The sequence below is a fragment of the Protomyctophum parallelum genome, assembly GCF_964188405.1.
Source record: "Protomyctophum parallelum genome assembly, chromosome: 3".
Lineage (NCBI taxonomy): Eukaryota > Metazoa > Chordata > Actinopteri > Myctophiformes > Myctophidae > Protomyctophum > Protomyctophum parallelum.
In genome coordinates this window covers 34,498,989-34,520,057 of record NC_139698.1, presented here as the reverse complement: position 1 = coordinate 34,520,057, position 21,069 = coordinate 34,498,989, and the positions used below count along the sequence as shown (strand labels likewise).

General features: G+C 41.9%; 1 protein-coding gene across 1 annotated transcript in view; it reads right to left on the bottom strand.

Annotated features, from left to right (window-relative positions):
• Positions 1-21,069, bottom strand: part of LOC310855938 (CUB and sushi domain-containing protein 3-like) — a gene marked incomplete at its 5' end in the record, with an annotated part of 374,665 nt that overhangs the window by 261,895 nt on the left and 91,701 nt on the right. Inside the window, 6 exons of the mRNA XM_083761135.1 lie at positions 152-255; positions 3,112-3,233; positions 5,533-5,657; positions 10,546-10,633; positions 12,357-12,434; positions 13,543-13,655. Coding sequence (XP_083617261.1) covers positions 152-255; positions 3,112-3,233; positions 5,533-5,657; positions 10,546-10,633; positions 12,357-12,434; positions 13,543-13,655 — 630 coding nt within the window. The remainder of the gene's footprint in view (positions 1-151; positions 256-3,111; positions 3,234-5,532; positions 5,658-10,545; positions 10,634-12,356; positions 12,435-13,542; positions 13,656-21,069) is intronic.

Below are 21,069 nucleotides of genomic sequence, written 5' to 3'. Positions count from 1 at the left end.
CAAATGGCCAGATTAAATGAAACTGAATTTCTGTCATTTAATTTAATCAGAAAGGGCTACAACATACTGTAGTGTTATATAAAGTGTTTTGTTTTTCATTGTATGGTTTACTCAGTTAATTATTGTACATCTCAGTAGACAAAATACTTACACTTGAATTATCGTTCTTGAGTCACCTACTTCCGCTCCATCTCCGATCGTTAGGGAGTCATAGCCAATCTCCAAGTCAAACTCCTCAAAGTTAATCTGGATAACCTGTCATGAAATATATAGGCCACTATTAAAAAACACTTGACTATGAAAGTACACGGCAGGATGTTGACCTAATGTGTTACATAATATGTCTACGATATGTGTCTGAGTGTACAATTATCTCATAGATGTCAATAGAATATTTTAATTATATTGAAATACAGTCTATGCATCATATGTCGGGGGTTCTTTTACTCCCCTTTACTAAATTATAGGGTAAAAACTCAATAGTCAAGTTAGTCAATAGTCAATACACACATTAAATTCCTTCCACACAAACAGCTGCTTATGTTCATAAACTGCCCTTAGAGACAGGGTTTTTTGGCGACGGCTTAACTGTGAGGGAAGTAAGTCTGTGTAGATAGAATGTGTAATGCCTTATACATATTTCAAGCAGGCAGCATCGGGAACACCGACAATAACACAAAACCCATTCCACCTTTATTTCCTTCATCTCATAATCCAAATGGCTGCATTTTACATGAAACCTATCCATGTATCTCAAATCGTGAGTGGAATAGATAGAGGAATGGGAGCCAAACATTGAGCACAAATCCACCCATACTGCATCCGTTTTTCTAATTCAGCACTGTACTCTACATCAATCCTCTACTACACCCGCATACAAAGGACACAAGCAACCCCCAGAGAGGAATAACCACCACTGGCATGACTTCACATTCACTTGCACAAATCAAAGATGGAGATGCAGTCAGGGTGGGATACAATTTCAGCATTACTACTGATGAAATATAATAGCTTTATTAAGAGTCAAATGTACATCAAATAAAACAAATGCAGTGCTAAATTGTGCTAAGAAGAATGAAACTCACACTATTCTTTGGTGATATGGAAGTGCTATGAACATAAACAGAGGTGCTGTAAAGACATCTGTTGATCTGCATGTGTTGTTGCCAGCAAAGGCGAACGATGATCGCCTGCTCCTAATCTTTGGCATCCCACAATCCCCGGCCATGGGGAGGACAATACCCACAGAATATGCATGTATAACAACCTCATTACAATCTACACCTAAGCATAATTACCATCATAACACTAATGGACAGATTCACTGCCAAGTCAATGACTTGTTTGTCTAGGAGGCCCATCAGTGGTCGACTACGGCACTTGCCTGGTCTTGTGATTTCAGAATGAACATTCGTCGGATGTGTACTCTTTATTAGCATGACTGCTCTTTATTGATGTCACAGTGACTATAGTGTCTATATGGTACGGACTCAGTCAGAGTACAAGAGTAATGGAGTGCATAATCAAAGGCTATTACAAGCTCAACTTTGATCTCTCTGCTTTGCGGATGAGCTAATAACATGCAGTGGTTATTTCTCTCCGTTTCTGTAACCTTAGAAACAGTCAAACAGAGAATATTGTAGAACTGCCAATAACTGCAGTCAGGTTAAGTACATCACTTTTATGTACTGAGTGATGTCCCGATCAAGTATCTTTTTCTCCCGATCCGGTCCCGATCATTTGATTTTGAGTATCTGCTGATACCGTTTTTTCCCAATCCGATATTTATATTTTTATAGAACACTTATGCCATATTAAAATAGTACAATATCCAGTCTATCGTGATATGAATATAATATTGATACTAGGGATGTCCCAATCACGTTTATTTTGCTCCCGATCCGATCATTTGAAAATGACGTGACCTGCCCCGATTTCCGATCACGTGAGGACAACCCTAGCACCGATGTATGTAAATAACGAATGACGTGTGAAACTAAGCCATCCACACATACTGTATATTAGAGTTAACCATTATTCATCCTGGGAAAACCTCATGAAATACTGTAGATATATGTATTAATAAATACACAAGAAGCTTGGATAAATTTGCTCCACAGAGGGAGTCTACACTCTACTCTAATGTTCAAAGGTTAGGGTTCAAGTGTTTAGAGACGAGGGAAACAGTACAATTACTGTACGGTACATCCATGCTAACTAATGAGGGACTATACTACCCTTGTTTGTACGAGCATGCATAGCTCACTTGACCTTTCTTATTTAAGCTCCTCCAAGGACATCACTTTAGTTTATAGGTAGAATTATGTTAAGGACCATCACTTCACCACTTTTCAACCTATCTTCATATAATTGGTCCTCCCTAATGTTCATGATACAATCCCGCCATTTTCCCCCTACTCAGTCTGTGTCTCATAGGAGGGCTGTGGGCAGTTCAGAAACCCGTCCACCAGTGACATCATCGACGGGGAATCCAAGCTAATAGAAACTGCAGGCTTTCTATTCTTGAAAAGTTCCAATGCAATAATGGAAGCTATCATTCTCACGATAATAAAAATATAAAAAAGAATAAATCTTGAATGAGTTTCAAAATCGGTCCAATGATTGAATCTGTATCCACATGGATCCAATATCCAAACTATTTCATTAACCACTGAGTTTAGTTGTCAGTTGTTGAGATAACTGTAGATTAATTTAGGCCTACTGTATACTGCCTCCAGCGTACAACCACATCGTTTATAAAAAAATCCAGTAACTAAAGTAGAGCTGGAAAACATGGTGCCATGCGAGCCACAATCTATTTCTATTCTCTCTATTTTGGGCCAGGATATAATGCAATTCACAGATCTCGTTTCTGGGGGTCCCCAGAAGGCACTGCAGTACTCTGTTCTCTGCAGCACTGGTCCTCAACGTGGGGTTTGTAGACCTTGCAGATTTACATGTAGATAATGTTAAAGCGTTGATTAGGGCTCCAGAGGTAAAACTAAAATAGTACTAAATTGGGGCTCAGGCAGGGACCAAATGCATATCAAACTGGGGTCCTTACCGTCCTTCAAAAGAAAAAGGTTAGGGATCACTGTTCTACAGCATTACCTTGTTTGGATCACTGGCAGAGATGATCCACACACACTGGGAGTTGCTCTCATATTGGATGGGGAAATTAGGGGACGTGAACGTCCCTGAGGGCCCATGGAGATTTGACCCGCATGTTTTCACTGCAACAATTAAAAGACAAATATTACACTTTGGAAGACAGAACATATCATTGCTGTTTGGAGGAAAGTATGTATGGGGAGTCACTGAGTGATTATTGTGGCTCCTGTAATGTAGTTGAAGGTTATTTAATCCTCTTAGTCCCTGTTGGACTCAGATAGATTCTTTCCATTTTGTCTAGCTCGGGGAAGAGAGAAGTCGAGTGTGTCCATATGTCCAAAACCGTTACTTTTCGGGAAATGGAAAAAATAACCTGTGTTCCAATGAAAAGAAAAAAAAGGTTAAAAAAAGGGGGGGGGGGGGGGGGGGATCATACTGTACATATTAATATTGTGCAGGAGAAGTTAAAAGCCAAAAGTCTTATTGAGAACTTCCCCTAATTTGAAGAAAAAAATAATATATATATACATGTATAGTTTATATATAGTACACACATTAAATTGGGTGTACTTGTACATCAAGCTGCCTCACGCTACAGAAACAGGAGATGGGCTCCTGCCCTATGGGCCTCATGGCTCGGCAAGGCTACTTACTTACACATTAAATTATATTATATATATATACAAACAAAAAGGGAAGTACGACAATAAGGTATGTGCAATCCTTGGATTGACGTGTGGCATATGAATGAATATTTGAATTAAAAGAAAAGACCATTTGGAAGATTTTGATAGTCATAAATATCTGTAAAGAATTTACCTCAGAGACAGACAAAATGTTTAATCTCTTGAAAAGATGGTTCAAATCGATCTGAAGTCAAATAATGGTTCAATATTTCAAAAACCCACAGACCAGGCTTAACCACTTGCACTTTCCAATGTTTAAAAAAAATAGCGAAAACAGCATACAGCTCACAATGCGTTGAAACGTGTTTTTATCTCTGTAGGTGGGGAGTGTTAACTCCTCAAACTCGTAATACACCTTGATCAAAAAGGTGCCACGTAATTACACAGGTACTGACTGAGTTGCGATAGGCAGCCTATGTGTTGTCAGCAAGAATGTGTGCAGAGAGTACCACCCCTTATCTTATCTTGTACCACCCCTTACCCCTTATCCCTAAACTTATTTGCCATTTTTTACCATTTTTAAAACATTTAAAAATATTTCAACTAGCCAATCTATCGACACGTTGTTAGCTTGTAGATCGGCTATTTGTACCATTTTAAAATGTTTTAAAATAGTAAAAAATGGCATATAAGTTTAGGGGTAAGGGGTAAGGGGTGGCAAGATCTAGGGCATGGTCTATTAGCAGTGTTTCTATGAATCACATCCAGAAAGGTGCTCTGGGTATAGAGCGTCACAGTCTTTCATGACGACGCCAGGCCCAGTAAATGTTTCCCAATGCATTTTTCCCATAGACATTTCAAAACGTATTTATTTAAAGACGGTTACGCCGCGGACAAAGCCAACTCGAGTCGTGACAACTCATGACAACAAACACAATATTTTGGACCAAACAAATAATTACAAAGAAGAAAAACAACAAAAAAGTGTTGTGTATGCTTTATTTCATATATGTCAAACTCAAGGCCCGGGGGCCAAATCAGGCCCGTGAATGAATTATCTTTGGCCCGCGGGATGATATTTAATTAGTATTAGAACTGGCCCTCTGGTATATTGCACGGACCACCATAATACTACAAGTCCTACAATGCACTGCGAGTGCATTGTCACGTATCGAGGGCCCGCAAGCGCAAGCATGCGTCTTCTCTTCACTATTGATCAGCAGTGAAAGTATATCACTTTGTGGTCAACTTTCAGCTACCCCTCTCCCCAAAAATGGCCCGTGTGTTGAGTCCGGCCCTCGACTTGTACCAATTTCTTTATTTTGGCCCACTGTGTATTTGAGTTTGACATCCCTGCTTTATTTAAAATCATTAAAAAAACTTTGATGACAAAAAAAAGAAAAAGAAAGAATGTGTTGTAACCTGCAGTTTTTTTCTTCTTTCTAATTATTTGTTCGGCCCAAAACAATTGTGTTTGTTGTCATGATTTGTCACAATAAGAGTTAGCTTTGTCCGCGGCGTAAACGTCTTTAAATAAATACTTTTTAAAATGTCTATGAAGAAAATGAACGGAGAATCATTTCCTGGGCCCTGGTAGGGGGCGGGACTGCGATGCTCTATTATGGAATGTTTCAAAGCACAACCAAAGCCTTCGTTGTCATGAAAAAGTGGAGTGCTGCTGCAGAGCCTTTCATACATAATTAACAGAAGTGAACTTTCCTCTATCTGCATAGAGCCTACATCCAGTGGCAGTTAATCAAACAGCTTTATTAGCTCTCCAGGAACCTCCCCTCACCCTTGCAGACAGGCCTGTGGTCGCTCCAAGCAGCAAAGACCTCTGCCACGCGTTGGCAGGTAATCGTTTTGGAGCCCTGCAGCACATGGTCTTCGTCACAGGTGAACTGAGCAGTTGCTCCGATGCTGGAGAGATACCAAATATTACAGTCAGAGAAGCAATCGGTTCCAAAGAAAAGCCCTGAGGCAAATCCCATTTATTTCTCCGTTACATTTATCTGGGATTACATCTCAATATACTAACTGAATCCATCCCATGAATGTAGTGCGTATATTATGCACTACTACTGCTGGTTCAGACAGAGCAACCTATACTCCTCGTAATGGCAACTGAGAAAACCTAGCAAGGATTAAATGTGTCCATACTTGAGTGCCAAGTGCACAGTGTAGATTACAACAGTACCGGAGCCCTTTTGCGTGCAGCACAATAGGGATGCTCATGAGAGCGAATGCGGTATCTGTGCATGAAAAGGGGAAGGGAACGCAAACGCCAGGTTTCCAGTACGGTAGGGACAGGAGATTGGACTTAATTGCAGCAGCTAACTAAATCTCAGGCCCCTGCCTGCCTGCCTGCTCCATTCCAGCACTCATGTGGAAGCTGGTAAGATATAACCAACCCTCAGGCTCCTCTTGCTCTGAATACTGATCAGTGAGGACACAAGTGCTATTAAGTACTTGCCACTTTGAAGGCTACTTTGGAGAATGTTTTATATTTCTATGTATTTCTTAAGCCCTAACCACACCAAAGGGTCACCATGCAAAACCGTCTTGACCCTTTTGTGTGGTTTGGGCCATTGAATTCCATGCGTTCAATCACTAGGGTCAACGTGGGTCAACGTGCAACAAGACATATCACACCGCAGGGACAACGCTAAAACCGCCTTGACCCTTTGGTGTGGTTAGTGCTTAAGGCAGTGTTTCTTAAACCAAGGGTCTCTATCCAAAAGGGGCCACTGGCCTTTATCCATTTATAACTCTGAGAGTGTACAAATGTACCCAAATGGACACGTACTGTACAGGTCAATTTGGATTGAATGCTCAAGACTCAAGAGTTAAGGTCATTACACACTGGCGAATTAGCGACGCGATGCGAATAAGCGATCTGAAAATGTGAAATATTTGCCCGGCGAATTTATTCGCGTTTGCCTATGCAGTGTACACATCTATATGCGACGCGTATTGTGCGATTATAGCTCCTCTCCTCTCCCTCCTCCTCTCCTCTCCTCCCCCTCCCGCTTTGGTATCCTTTCTTTAATACCCCCGTATCCAGTACTTCACAGATGGAGGGGTCCAATTGGTACCGGCCCACATATGGTACAACTGGTACCGGCCGCGCCCGTGCATGTGGGCATATATTCCGGTTATAAAGTCTTTATTTTCGGGTCAAAAACGGGTCTGCACAGCAGAAATAGCCTAGTGCAAATCTTACCTTTTTGATGAGCCTGTTCACTGGTTATTTTAACTTTTTTCAATATTGGCATATTGCCTATGGTAAATACCATAATAACGTCAACGCATCAATTTAACTTGAACAACTCCTCCTCCTCCACTCCACTACTCTTCTCCTGCGTTATGTCATTATTGGTATCCTTAATTTCTTTCATACCCTAAAGAGAAGGCACTCATGTGCCGAAACGTTGGTCTTTAATAGAAGTGTTCTGTATCGTGATTCGTGACTACGAGCTGTGCAACCGATCCTTTACAAGTTTGTCTCCCGTCCCGTGGTCAGCATGCACCTCGATCCTCAATAAATTGGTGTGCAGCGTGCGCTAATACCTCTTTTGTTTGTATTGGTATATCCTACTATCCTTTCCACCACTTCTTGTCTTCTTCACTACCGTGAAGTGGAGTCCAGAGTCATTTGGGATCGACGGCCGGTCGGCTGCTCACCCGTGCCGTCGATAAAATAAAATTATGAATAGGGGGATGTCAGCTAATTTGGGCCACTTTTTGGCAATTTGGTAATTAAACTGAGATAAAGCAATGCATGACACTAAATTGGGGTTATATGATTATTATTGACTGTTTAATATCATGTTTAAGTTAAATGTATTTAATAACAAATAATAGTTTAGTCCCTACAGCCTCTGACTGAAACAAGCTGTCACATATTTTTAAGATGTAGCATTTTCATGTAAAATAAGCCACCTGATCAGCTAAGATGGGCCACCGTTTTCTTTAGCCTTGCTTTTTAAAGTTGAACAGCCAATGGATGCACATGATTCTCGCTACAAGTGTACTTGACATAAAACAGTCTATGGTTGTTATGGCGGGAGATGCAATGCAACAGATGAAATAATATCAGTCATATATGACTACTCAGGGTAAATGCCATGGGTGAAAGCAATCTCAGTTGTCAATGATAAGGTGATCACGTATACTGCTTAGCCGACTTATTTTTTTTATTTTCAGCTAAAATGGGCCACTCAAGCTGCAAAGAAAAACAGTCATTTCTGATTTAAAAGAAATCACATCCGTGTGAAGTGAGGGGTGCTCTTTTCATCGTACATTATCCATTCATTGTCAATGGGAATTTAGTCTGTGTAGGACAAAAATCGGCGATTTGCTCAGACACATGACGTAAATTCTCCATTCATTGTGAATGGCATTTCATGTTTTTGTTAGGACAAAAATCGACACTATAGCTGAATATAGGAGGGGCTATACCCACATTCCCACAATAATGTCATTAGCCCTACATTGTATTAATAAAACCAGTAAGACACCCTGAGGGCAAGAAGCGAGCATGCATGTATCCGCCTGGGTGACAGCAGACTGTTGGGTGAGCGCTGGCACTTTGGCATGGGGGGATCAGATCAACATATGGAATGAATTCTGTACTGGCCATAAATGGAGCGTGTCTTTCTTGAGTGTACAGATGAGGTCAGATCAACATATGGAATGTCAGAACAGGTCAGCTCCATATATGGAGATCTATGGGTGGCAGCGGGGGCAGTGTCTTGAGTGTACATGGTGTGATGAGGGCCCAGGTAGGGCCGGCCCTTACCTTTTGGGCCCATTGAGGACTTTAGTTTTTGCTGGCTGCCGGGTGTGGCTGCACTAATAACTTACCCAGGGGGCAAAGGGGGTTGACCTGCATTTGTCATAACATACAAAGTTGTCCACCAGAAATAATATCTATGACCCAGTAGGATCACAACCTATATGGACAACCTGGTCAATTGTTGGGCGAAAGTCCAATATGGCCGCCCCAATATTAGCCCCTATTAGTTATACTGGGGGGTGAATAGGGCAATTTTTTTAACAGAGATATTTCCACGAAACTTCACAGGTTGATCAATAATATGAATACGAACATTTTTTGCATTGAAAGTTTCCATGAAATCCAATATGGCCGCCACAATATTAGCACGCAGAAAATATGTTTGGCTTGAACTTCTGAACCAGATGAGCTAGAAACGCAAACTTGGTATCTATTTCATGGTTTCTGACCATGAGATACTCAATGGAATACCTATTTTTATTATTGGGTGTGTCAATAAAAGTCATGAACATAGTCGGCACCATAAGAAATTTCCGATACTTATAGCAGCCCATTAAATTGCAGCAGGGATATGGCAGGAGAAAGCACACAAACTATACCAGTGTTCCATGCATTGACGGGTTGTGACACTGTGACAAGCATGTTGGCCACGGGAAAAAGACTGCGTGGGCTGTATGGGCTTCTGAGCTTATACACATGCCCTGTTGATATTCATTTGTGAGGTAGAAGGAAGCTTCTGGCCAATTCCAAAGATTGAATTCTGGATCATAAAGAAATACTGATTTGACACCGAGATCACCCATATCAGACAATCATACAAGTGATGGTGGCCATCTTGAATATTCAATGACAATTTTCAATCATGCAAAAGACACTTACCAAGTACTATATGGTAAATGAGTCTGAAATATCATATTATATCCATCATTCATAAGAAAACAGTTGTTGCTGGTGGCCATTTTGAAAAATGCTGCCATGATAAAAATAAATAAAAAATAGACCAATCAAATCAATTGTTTTGTCAAGCACAGCTGTGTCAAGACATATGTGCTGTGTGCACATGATGTGCAGCATTGGCTGTTAAAACTCAAAGGTCTAGGAGGCAGAGACCTTGGCTCATTTTACCTTAGTGATGGCCCACTTTACCTGAGACCACCCTACATACTACAGACCAAAGTCTGGCGGAGCCCGTTACTCGCTGTTGCCGTTGCGTGCTGTTAGCACATGCACACACATGTGCCATGTCCACGCACCACGCACGCACGCGCGCATGCACACGCGAGCGCACACACACCCAACTAGTTGTAGGAGGGGAGGTGTGACCGTGTGCAACAGTGTGTGCTGCTGCGCTATCCCGACCTGCGTAGCCGGACCGACTGCTGCTCTGTTGACGTTGCACAAATGCACACCCGTCCCATGTGCCATGTCCACGGCACGCACGCACGCACGCACACGCGAGCGCACACACACCCAACGAGTTGTAGGAGGGGAGGTGTGCAACAGTGTGTGCCGCTGTGCTATCCCGACCTGCGTAGCCGGACCGACGGCTGCTCTGTTGACAGCTACTGTACGGAACGCCGCTGTTTATACACAGCAACAAGTTTGGGCTGCATTCTGATTGGTCAGAGGTGCTGCAGTTCGCCTGCGAATGTCTGCAAAATTCGACACCAGAGCGAACAAATAAAGAGCGAAAACTGTCGCATTTTCGCACATTCGCAAATTCGCCACTGATGTGGAAGCTTGCATTGACTTCAATTGGTTTTAATAAAATGCGAATTATTCGCACGAATAAATCGCGTCGCCAATTCGCCAGTGTGTAAGGACCTTTACAGTGTAGCGAGATTCATTGGTGCTAAAATGAAAAGGTCTAAGTCCAGCATACAGTTTTAACTGTATGCTGGACTTTTGTTTTGTTTATAAAACTGAATGTTCCATTTGTGAAAATATTTGTACGGACCATCAACTCTGTCTGAAGCCCTTTACTCAGTTCTGTGATGTGTGCCAACTCACCTGAAGTCTGAACCGGTCCGTTTTCCATTCTCAGGCTCCCCTGGGTCTGGGCAGTAATTGGACACCTGTTTGATACCTCCCTCATTCACTGTGAAAGACAATAATTGAAAATGTTGTAAGTGAGAATAACCTTCATCGCCAAAGACCGACACAGCCAGCAAATTAAAACTGTTGAATGGGTGCTTAAATACTTCCTGGAAGACCATTCAAAACGCTAATGCCTGGTAAGAAACATATGGTTGCAGTAATTATGTAGATAGACAAATTGACCCCATGTATCAAAGTCAGAGGTCTTGTATTGCCAGTTGTGGTGTTGTGAATGCACACTCTCGTTGAGTGTTATCAAACTGAATGCAACACTCGACTTCTCTCTTCCCTGAGCTAGACAAAATGGAAAGAATCTATCTGAGTCCAACAGGGACTAAGAGGATTAAATAACCTTCAACTACATTACAGGAGCCACAATAATCACTCAGTGACTCCCCATACATACTAATGGTTTAAGTACCCTCGATTAAGCTTTGGGTATAGGGTGAAATATACAGCCTTCACTACACTGCATAAGCCAAGACTTGGAAGTGGAATAAAAGTTGGCTGCATAAGTATGAGTGCTGTGTGTGTGTGTGTGTGTGTGTGTGTGTGTGTGTGTGTGTGTGTGTGTGTGTGTGTGTGTGTGTGTGTGCGCGCGCGTGCGCGTGTGCGTGTGTGTGTGCAACTGTGCACGTGTGCGTGCGTGCGTGTATGCGTGTATGGACATTAAAGAGCCCTATCTTTCTCATACAGTATATTCTGAGAATCAAATAAATCATGCGCTGCAAATGAAATTCATGAAAAATGTGCTATCATAACTTTGCAGTAAGACATCACACACATGCAGCAACCAAGCAGATCCGGAGGCATTCATTCTTTTTTCATTTAGGAAGTTCATTAGATTTGTGGTTAATTGAGGGCGAGCTAGTAATAATAGTGTTATGGGTTCAATTATACAGCGTGAAAATGGCATATGTCACACATGGCATATGTGCCACCTCCTAGTCCCTTTTTAGACATACACAGGAGAAGAACAGAGAAGGAGAACAGATGATAAACCTTTGCATTATTCATGTCTCTGAAGTCACGTCTGTGACACACAAGGTAATAAAGATTACAACTTGTTGTCACTAAAGTGTTTAGCACATTGTGGAAGTCGTTTCTCATAAGGTTTTGAGTTTCCTGAAAAGCTTATGTTAATGGAAAAGCTCAGCAACTATTAGAATGCATTCACCTCGGTTCTGAAGTGTACACAATTCATCTTCCAAATAAGTGGTCACTACTGCAGTGTGTGTGCGTGTGTGTACAGATATGTGAATGCAGATCATACTGCTCATACTGTGAAATCCTGAGTGTTAGTTTAACTCTCAGAGTAAAATTAACACAGAGGATCTTACGGAGTATGCCATAATGTGATGTATTGCTTAGGCTGGACAGAGTGAAACACAGTGAATGAATGACTGAGACAGAAAGAGGGGACTTTTAGAGGTCACAAGATATTTAAATTATGATTTTTGCTGCAACATACAGTCTAGTCCTGGGTCTCATCTAGCTGAACATATTTCTGTAAGGACATGGAGTCCAGAGATTTGGGGGGAAATAGGTTGTCAGAAAGACAAAAGACTGCACTTCTGCAAAATCTAGTACTGTAGCGTAATGCCTTCACCAAATGATGCAGCAACGAAAGAGACGAGAACGAAAGAAAGACCCAGAACACAAGCCCTGAATAAACAAAAAAAGTCCAAACAATGACATTTGCATAAGAAAAATAAAAGACTTACTCAAAGAGAGTTTGTTAGTGTTGTCCTTTCCCGGTAATAATTTTACCCCTCTGGATTTAAGCTCTCCAGAGCTTTTCACTGGTTGAGAGCAATAAAAAGAATCCATTAGATAAAAGAAGTTACAGTATTAGATGTGAGAAGATACAGTACAAGTGTTTCTTTCTTTGAATAAAACTTGGTCATTATTAGAATTAATAGAATAATTGCTATTGGTGTGCCTCCTTTTTCATAGGAAATGCAGCCATGCAATTTCCAAACTAGCTTGTTCGTTTCCAAAAGTAGATACTGTATGTTAAACAACGAATCAAAATTGATTTAAGCAATTTTTTGTTATATATACTGTACGGGGTAATACATGATATACAGAAAGAATCAAAGAGCAGCCGACTACAACACTGAATGTCTACGAATGTATAATTCAACACAACATGGAACAGACTTCACACAAAAGCCAGGTGATGCAAGCGACTGTCATAACCATAGGTGGACAAAGAAATAGCCAAAAGCAATGAGGGATGAGTGAAGCAAAAACAAGGTGATTTGGATTTGCAAGCATTGGGACGATCCCCCTTCCTCTGGACTGTCACTTTGAAATAAGTGATTAACTCTAGTTGCTTACAGCATCCCTACAGCATGTTACAAAAAGTGTGTCCTATTGATACCATGAATGACTAACACACAGGGGAAAATTGTTTGAGTATAGCACAACACTCCTGAAGGAGAGTTTTCATGCAATTGATTTTACGTCTACAATGGGCTGCTACACATGCATGCTACCGGAAAGAAAACTCTTTATAAAGCCTTTTATGGTGACAGGGCACACTTTCATGTTTGATTTGGGGCTGTCCTACTGGACTATCTTAAGTACATTATATACAGTGAGTACCATGTTGAAAGTCCTACCAGAAGACACCGCCAGGGTAATGGGTTATCGAGCCACCCAAGCTATATGTTTTTATAAGCAGGAAAACTGTGTACAGTATCTCTTAAATATTTTATTAAGGACTTTTGATGTCAGGGGTTTGCAGCAGAAAGAACCATCATGTACCCTTCATCACATTCATGATATTCAGTTGACAAAGATCAAAAACACAATTCACAATTACAATGTTTTTTTCCCAGTTGCTTTTTTGCTCGAATAGCAGGACCTCTATTATGATTTGCAAATGAAGTAATCATCTCTTACCTTGATACTGAGACCTGAAGCCTTTGTGGCGGTGGTTGCTCTCCATCACATAATGCAGCCGTAGCCAATTTTTGTTGCTGATGATGGGTGCAGGGATATTCAATCCAGATAGCCTGGGTGTGAAGAAGCAGAGGAGAAAGCAGAGATATGACATCCTCTTTAATCGTACTGCAACTAGCTCCCTAGCCATTGTCGCTCCAGAATTTATAACGATAAAACGGAATGTGTCTCAAAGATCCAGGGGTAATTTTTTTTTAAATAAAACATGACTGAATTAAATCAAGAAGTTGACACAAATTAATCTCTAGGTTGTGATTTATAGATGAAAAAATTGCAGCTTGTCCCTGAAACCCAGAAACAACTCCTCCTTACTCTCATTGCGTGCGTGTGCGTGTGCGTGTTTGCACATCGTTGCTGTCGGGAGGAAACCACATAACTCAATTATTTAGGTTTCTTTTTTTTTTTTGTCTTCATAAACCAGTGCTATTGTCTGGGTGTTGTTTCGAACATAATTGATCCAAAGAAAAGTAATAAAAAGTGCTTTGAACATAACCTCTTAACTCCACCCTCAAACTGTCTGCTATTAAAGTAAACTAACTACACCACCTCTCCCCATCTCATGGAAGTAAATGACAATATATAAAGTCACAACACCAACTTTGATGAAGCAGTTTGCCCGGATCCTCTCTTTTTATTTTTGATGAAGCAGTATTGCTTAACATGTAGGAGTTGGTGATTCCTTCTCGACAGCAAAGATATTTTTGTCTGTCCTTGCGTTTGTCCATCCGTCTCTCTCAGTATGTGGCTACCCATCTGCCTGTGCAATTTAGAGTTCAATATCACTTCAAGTATTATCCAGTGCATGACCATCACATTTGCAACGGTCTATAATCATGGGGATTCAAGGCTGGTACCATGCAGGGCCAGGGCCCTCCTCATTTATCTGTTTAACCAGCCAAGGCTTTTATCTAATGCCTCAAAATCCATGTACCCAACTGGACTTACTGCAGCCAATAGTACAAAATGCCTATCAGACAGTCCAAGAAACAACCATAGTGAGAACCATCGTTTTGGTTGATAATATATATTGGACACAATATTATTCCTTTGACGGCATCGGTGAAAAGCAAACTATGCATGCTTTGGAAAATGCTCCACAGTAGAAAAGCCAAGTACTGTATACCATGAATCGTAGACAACAGCAGACAGTTTCATTGACAGATGCTACGTTCATCGTTTACCTGCTAATTGTTCTTTGAGGCACTACATTGTTCTCTCTGCACTCGGCCATGTAGTGCCTACAGGTATTTGTGCTTAGAGTTCATGCTTATTCTGCTTATTCCAATCTTACACTTTTAAGTTGCTCTGGGTAAGAGTGTCTGTAAATGAAATTGTAATGAACACCAGTATGGTCCTTTAACACAACCTGTAGGCCTACAGTAGATTACACATAGTCTATTATAGTGTATACCAAATTAACAACACACTCGCTTGCTTTCTCTCTTGCTCACCGGTATGGTCCTTTAAGATGTCTGGTGGAGTAACTTGAGTTCAGGAATAGTTGGTTCTATGATGCAAATACTGTCATTAAGTAGAGAGAAAAAAATCCTTTACCCTATTTGACACTAGACTTGTCATTTCAATAACACCACTGGTGCCTGGAATTTCGATTTCACAAGTGAACAATTTATGACCTGAGAAAATTCAAAAGAAAGATATCTGTCAGGTGGGGATTACAAGGTCTTGCCCTACACGTCTCCTCAATCAACGACCCGAATGTGATTTTTGAATACAAATTAAAATCCCAAAATATCTATGAGAAGGAGATGACAGCTGCCCCTGAGGGGAGTTAAAGCTAATTGATTTCACACAAAAGCTGACCTTTCTCTCACATGGCACATTGAAAAGAATGCTAATGACAGAATGATATACAGCAGTGAAAATCTAATAGCAGCCTTTTATTTAACTGGGATATTCATATGTTCCATCAAATAATGTCCACATATCCGGTGGCATACTGTACAGCTATTACAAGATGGATGGGGACAATAATAGGTGTGTGTGTGTGTGTGTGTGTGTGTGTGTGTGTGTGTGTGTGTGTGTGTGTGTGTGTGTGTGTGTGTGTGCGTGCGTGCGTGCACATGAGTGTTTTCAAAAGGTTTCCCAACGTCACGACACGTTGTGAGCTTGTACAGTAGATAAGCAATTTTCACTATTCACCGTACAATAAGTAAATAGCAATTAAATGGTTAACATTTCTGAAAAATACAAATGTGTGTGTGCATGTGTGCGTGCATGAGCTTCAAGGGAGAATAGCCTAGGCTAGGGATAGCAGATTTGTTTTATTATACATCAATGGCAATTGATGGCCATTCATGTATAAAGCTTGATTGATGGCATTTTGTCAAAATATCTCAAGTGGCAAACCTACCTACTACATCAGCTATTAAGCTGGCATGGGAAAATGAGCTGGGGACTTCAATTTCAGACGAGCTCTGGGAAGACAGCCTTGAAGAAATGAATGCGTGCTCTATCAATTCCAGACATTGCCTTATCCAGTTTCGAGTCATACATAGACTCCATTATTCCAAATTAAAATTACATAACATATACCCAGATATTTCTTCGCAATGTGACAAATGTAATACAATAGATGCAAATCTTCTTCATAGCCTTGCCCTTTGCCCTCGGATACAAAGATATTGGATTAAGATATTTGAGACGCTCTCTGATATTTTGAGTATTCATATTGACCCCGATCCTGTACTAATAATTCTGGGTTTGTCAGACTCCATGCCTATGTTGACGAGAGCACAGAAACAACTCTTCTCATATGGTCTGATTACAGCGAATAAACTAATTCTGACACACTGGAAGAAGGAGGAGGCTCCTGCATTTAAGCACTGGTTAAATGAAATGACTAGTACACTTCATCTTGAGAGAATAAGGTATTTCCTGAGAAACAGGGCGAGACAGTTTGATAAGGTTTGGCTGCCCCTTGTCCATTACCTGAGTAGAAACAATTAATAGACAGGATACCATTGATATGGTTGACTGTACGCCATTTTCTTTTCAGATGTTTTCCATGAGCTTTCTATCATCTTATTATATAGTATGCAGTGTCACTGAGCAGTATGGGTGGGAGGGTTAAGGGTTTTCTTTCTCTTTTTTGTCTTGTTTATTTTTTCTTTCATTTTGTTTCATAAAAAAAAATATATTTCATATCATAATGTTTGTAATCATTTATAATCTGTTCAATAAAAACATATTTGACAAAAAAATATATGTCTCCAGATCTAAACACTGCCCTCACTCTAAGAGGAAGAACAATAAATAATTCCCGAGCGCGGCACGGCTGCAGCTCACCGCTCCTTGGCTGTGGCTCACCGCTCCAAGAGATGGGTCAAATGCGGAGAACAAATTCCACTGCGGTAATGTGTGTGACAAATCGTATGACTTTGACTTTGAACAAATGCATGTGAATGCTGTTTGACATGTGGACTACAGCACAGCATTCAACATTATAATTTTGTTCCCAAGACTGGACCTGAGGATATGCGCCTACACAGCTGGATACTGCACTTCCTATCGGGCCGCCGAGAATGGTTAACATCACGTCAGACCCTCACCCCTCAACGCAGGAACCCATCAGGGCTGAGAATGGTTAACATCACGTCAGACCCTCACCCCTCAATGCAGGAACCCATCAGGGCTGAATGGTTAACATCACGTCAGACCCTCACCCCTCAACGCAGGAACCCATCAGGGCTGCACGGCCGTGGCAAGTCCTCTCCTCTACTCTACTCCCTGCACATACACGACTGTGTGGCCACGCAGAGCTCAGCATCAAGAATGCTGACGGCACGATGGTGCTGGGCCTGATCGATAATGATGTCAGAACACTGGCCCTATGGTGCCAGGCACTGCCAGGAGAACAACCTCACTCACATTGTCAACAAGACCAAGGAGCTGAACATGGATGTCAGGAGGCGAGTTGTTAGAGAACACGCTCCTATTCACATAGATGGCGCCACAGTGGAATGGGTCAGTGATTTCAAATTCCTTGGAATACACATCTCCGAGAACCTCAATTGGGCTGACACACACACACACACACACACACACACACACACACACACACACACACACACACACACACACACACACACACACACACACACACACACACACAACAAGAATTCCACCCACTTTTACCGTATAACTGTGATATAGCAATAAAGTCTGATCAATCAATTAAGTAAATTCCATTGCAAAGTGCAAACAAGCCAGAATGCCTGTCCAAAGCGTTGCATAGACAGTGACAGGCTATGCAACTAACCAACCGAACTAAGCTGCTAGCGGGGCTAAAACAATACTAGAGGTTAACAGAACTGTTGTTAAAGAGGCAGGTGACCCGAAATACATGACATTTTATTTCTATAGTGCTATCTATCCATCTAGATAGTTTTGGTATTATTTGCAGAGGTTTGGATATGTCAATAAGTCAATGCTCACTGCATTTGGTTTGTGCTGCTCAAAGCGTCAAGAGGTTATATTTGGAAAACTCAACAGCAATGTCTCAGAACTCATAACACAGTTACTGTCTATCACGTTACTGTCTATTACGTCACACATAAGTGCTGGCAGCTACATCCATGACTGGCACACATTCTACGAGATAGACAGTTGGCGGGTATACTTCGGTAGAAAATAGTTCTCACTAAATCCTTTCATAACCAAGTCTGTGGAATATCTTGAGTGACCACATCATGATTTCTGGAAAAAATAAAAAGTTTTTAAAATTTAATATTTTGACAGCATTGGAATTACAGGTAGGAGGAAAGAAAGTAATTTTTAAGCAGTGCCAGCTGCTTGTGCATGCGTGCGTGCGTGCGTGCATGCTTGCGTGCCACCATAATGTTTCTTATGTCTTCAATGTAGAATGAACACCTGCAACTGAATATAATTCAAACAGGACAGCTATTACAAGATGGATGGGGACAATAACAAAAAATAGACACTGTACAGTGTGTGTGTGTGTGTGTGTGTGTGTGTGTGTGTGTGTGTGTGTGTGTGTGTGTGTGTGTGTGTGTGTGTGTGTGTGAAACTAAGGCCCCTTTTGCACTAGCAAGGTGGAACCAGAACTTTACAGAACCTGAACCTATTTTTTTAGTTCTGGGTTTGTTTCCACAGCGCACAGCACGGTACAGCACGGTTTCAGACCAGGTTCTCAGAACCTTTTTTCGGCCCTGCTTTTGAGGTAGTACTAACACTGAGTTCTGGGAACCTATGGGCGGGGCCAGCAGCGCTGCTGCTCTCGATTGGTCGAGCTGAGGTGACAGAACTCTGAGCACTGAGGAGACCGGAGCGAGGAGAAGCGCACACAGCGACAGCGGACACACAGAAAAATAACCTGGAAAAGCACACAGAAACACTATGGCCACGAGAGAGGGAGAGACAGAGCTTGTGTGTGCGTGAGGGAGGGAGAGAGAGAGCCATAAAGCTGTCGCGACGAGTTGTTTGCTTGCAGTTGTTGTTCTACACTACAGCTAACAGCTAGGCTAACTGCAGATAGGGGTGTGTGTGCGTGTGCGTGTGCGTGTGTGTGTGTGTGTGTGTGTGTGTGTGTGTGTGTGTGTGTGTGTGTGTGTGTGTGTGTGTTTGCGTGCGTGTGTGTGTGTATGTGTTTGCGTGCGTGTGCGTGTGCTCGCACGCGAGAGCGCCATATGATCTATTCTAAATTGCCAGAACAGAATTTTCTTTCTTTTTCAGGGCAAGGCATTAGGCATATCATTACTAGAAATGTGCTGTACACAATACTACACATTGGAAGAATTAAATTCAACTAGCACAACGGTTAAATGATTTGTATTTGCACATTTCTTGATATTGACATTACAACTGGACTGGATGTTATGGCACAATTTGCTCAATCTGCTCAAGAGGCACTATAATTGCAACCCACACAATGTTAAATGCTATATTCAAAAGGTGGGTTATCATTTATCATCATATGAGCTATAGCCTATATGAGATATATTTTTCTCTTGCAGTTTAAGCAAAATATTGTAGACAGGTAAAGGTTGGAGAACAACTGGTCTAATGCATTTAAAACGGGTGTTTTACTGTTGTCCCACTCCCCACATGGAAAGGAAATCCATAACGGCAAATATAGCCTACGTATATATAATGTATGCTGCATATATCCATGTTCATATAAACTACAGTATGTGCATATACAGTATATGTATTATGTATAGGAAATATATGTGACAGCTGTGTGTGGCAGCTGTATGTGGCATATAAAAATATGTTCATATTATTGGTTTAAAAAAGTACAATAAAGGCCGAAATGTATTTTAGTACAATACTATATATACAGCTACTTTCCACCACTGTTGAATAATAACCAGTCATTATTTAAACATGAATATCTCTGTATTCCGGGACCCCCCCGGCCGTGCCAAGGGGGGGGGCCCTGCCGGCCGAGCTACTCAGCAGTGGGGGAATAGGGGGGGGGGGGGTCTCGCTACAATACCACCAGAATAATGGGCGCGTTACTATGACACCCAGACAAACGCCGGCCTCGCCGACGCGCTCCGCCCACGGACGCGTCATAGACGCCATCTACTATCCCAGTGCGATCCTACATCAGCTGCGGGGGGGGGTCTCGCTACAATACCACCAGAATAATGGGCGCGTTACTATGACAACCAGACAAACGCCGGCCTCGCCGACGCGCTCCGCCCACGGACGCGTCATAGACGCCATCTACTATCCCAGTGCGATCCTACATCAGCTGCGGCTGATGCGGCCGCCGCCCGATTGGCAATCAGCGACAGCCGCAACCTGTCAGCCGCGCCCTTTATAAACGCCAGTGGAACTTAGCCCTGACACTGGCTGGTTCACCCAAGAACGCTCGGACAGTGTATGTCGGCAGCTTGGCGCTGGATGGTAAGTTCACACTCCTCTCGGTACCAGATCCCTCGACGATATCTAAATGCTCTGTTTGATTGTTTGTTCCGCAACTCAACTCTGTCTTGTATTCCACTTCATCAGGCTTGTAGGAGTGGGGCTGAAAGCGCACACGGGAGTGTGTGCCCCCCATAGACAAGTGTCACTTGGAAAACCGCGCATACCTGGAGACCCTCCTGACTCGGTTCGGCGACGAGTAGCAGAAGACGGGACCCTCGTATCCGCCGGCAGACCACCGCACGTTAAGGTCGCAGTAAGACAAACGTCCTTTCACTATCACATGTTGGCTAAGAAGAGGCACTTACAGACGCTTGAGAAGCTAAGGATAATAAGAAGAATTGTGAATGAAGAGTACCTTGTTGACGTTAACTGAAGAGAAGACGTATAGTTACCTGTGTCACGCTAAACCTGAAGAATGTGAACAAAGAGGAAATTGATGATGTTTATCACAAAGTACATATCCTAGTTAAAGTGTCACCTTAACCCTGTGAACGAAGACAGGCCGTTTGTGTTTAGTTTGACCCTTAAAAGACTTTAAGTGGCGAGAACCCT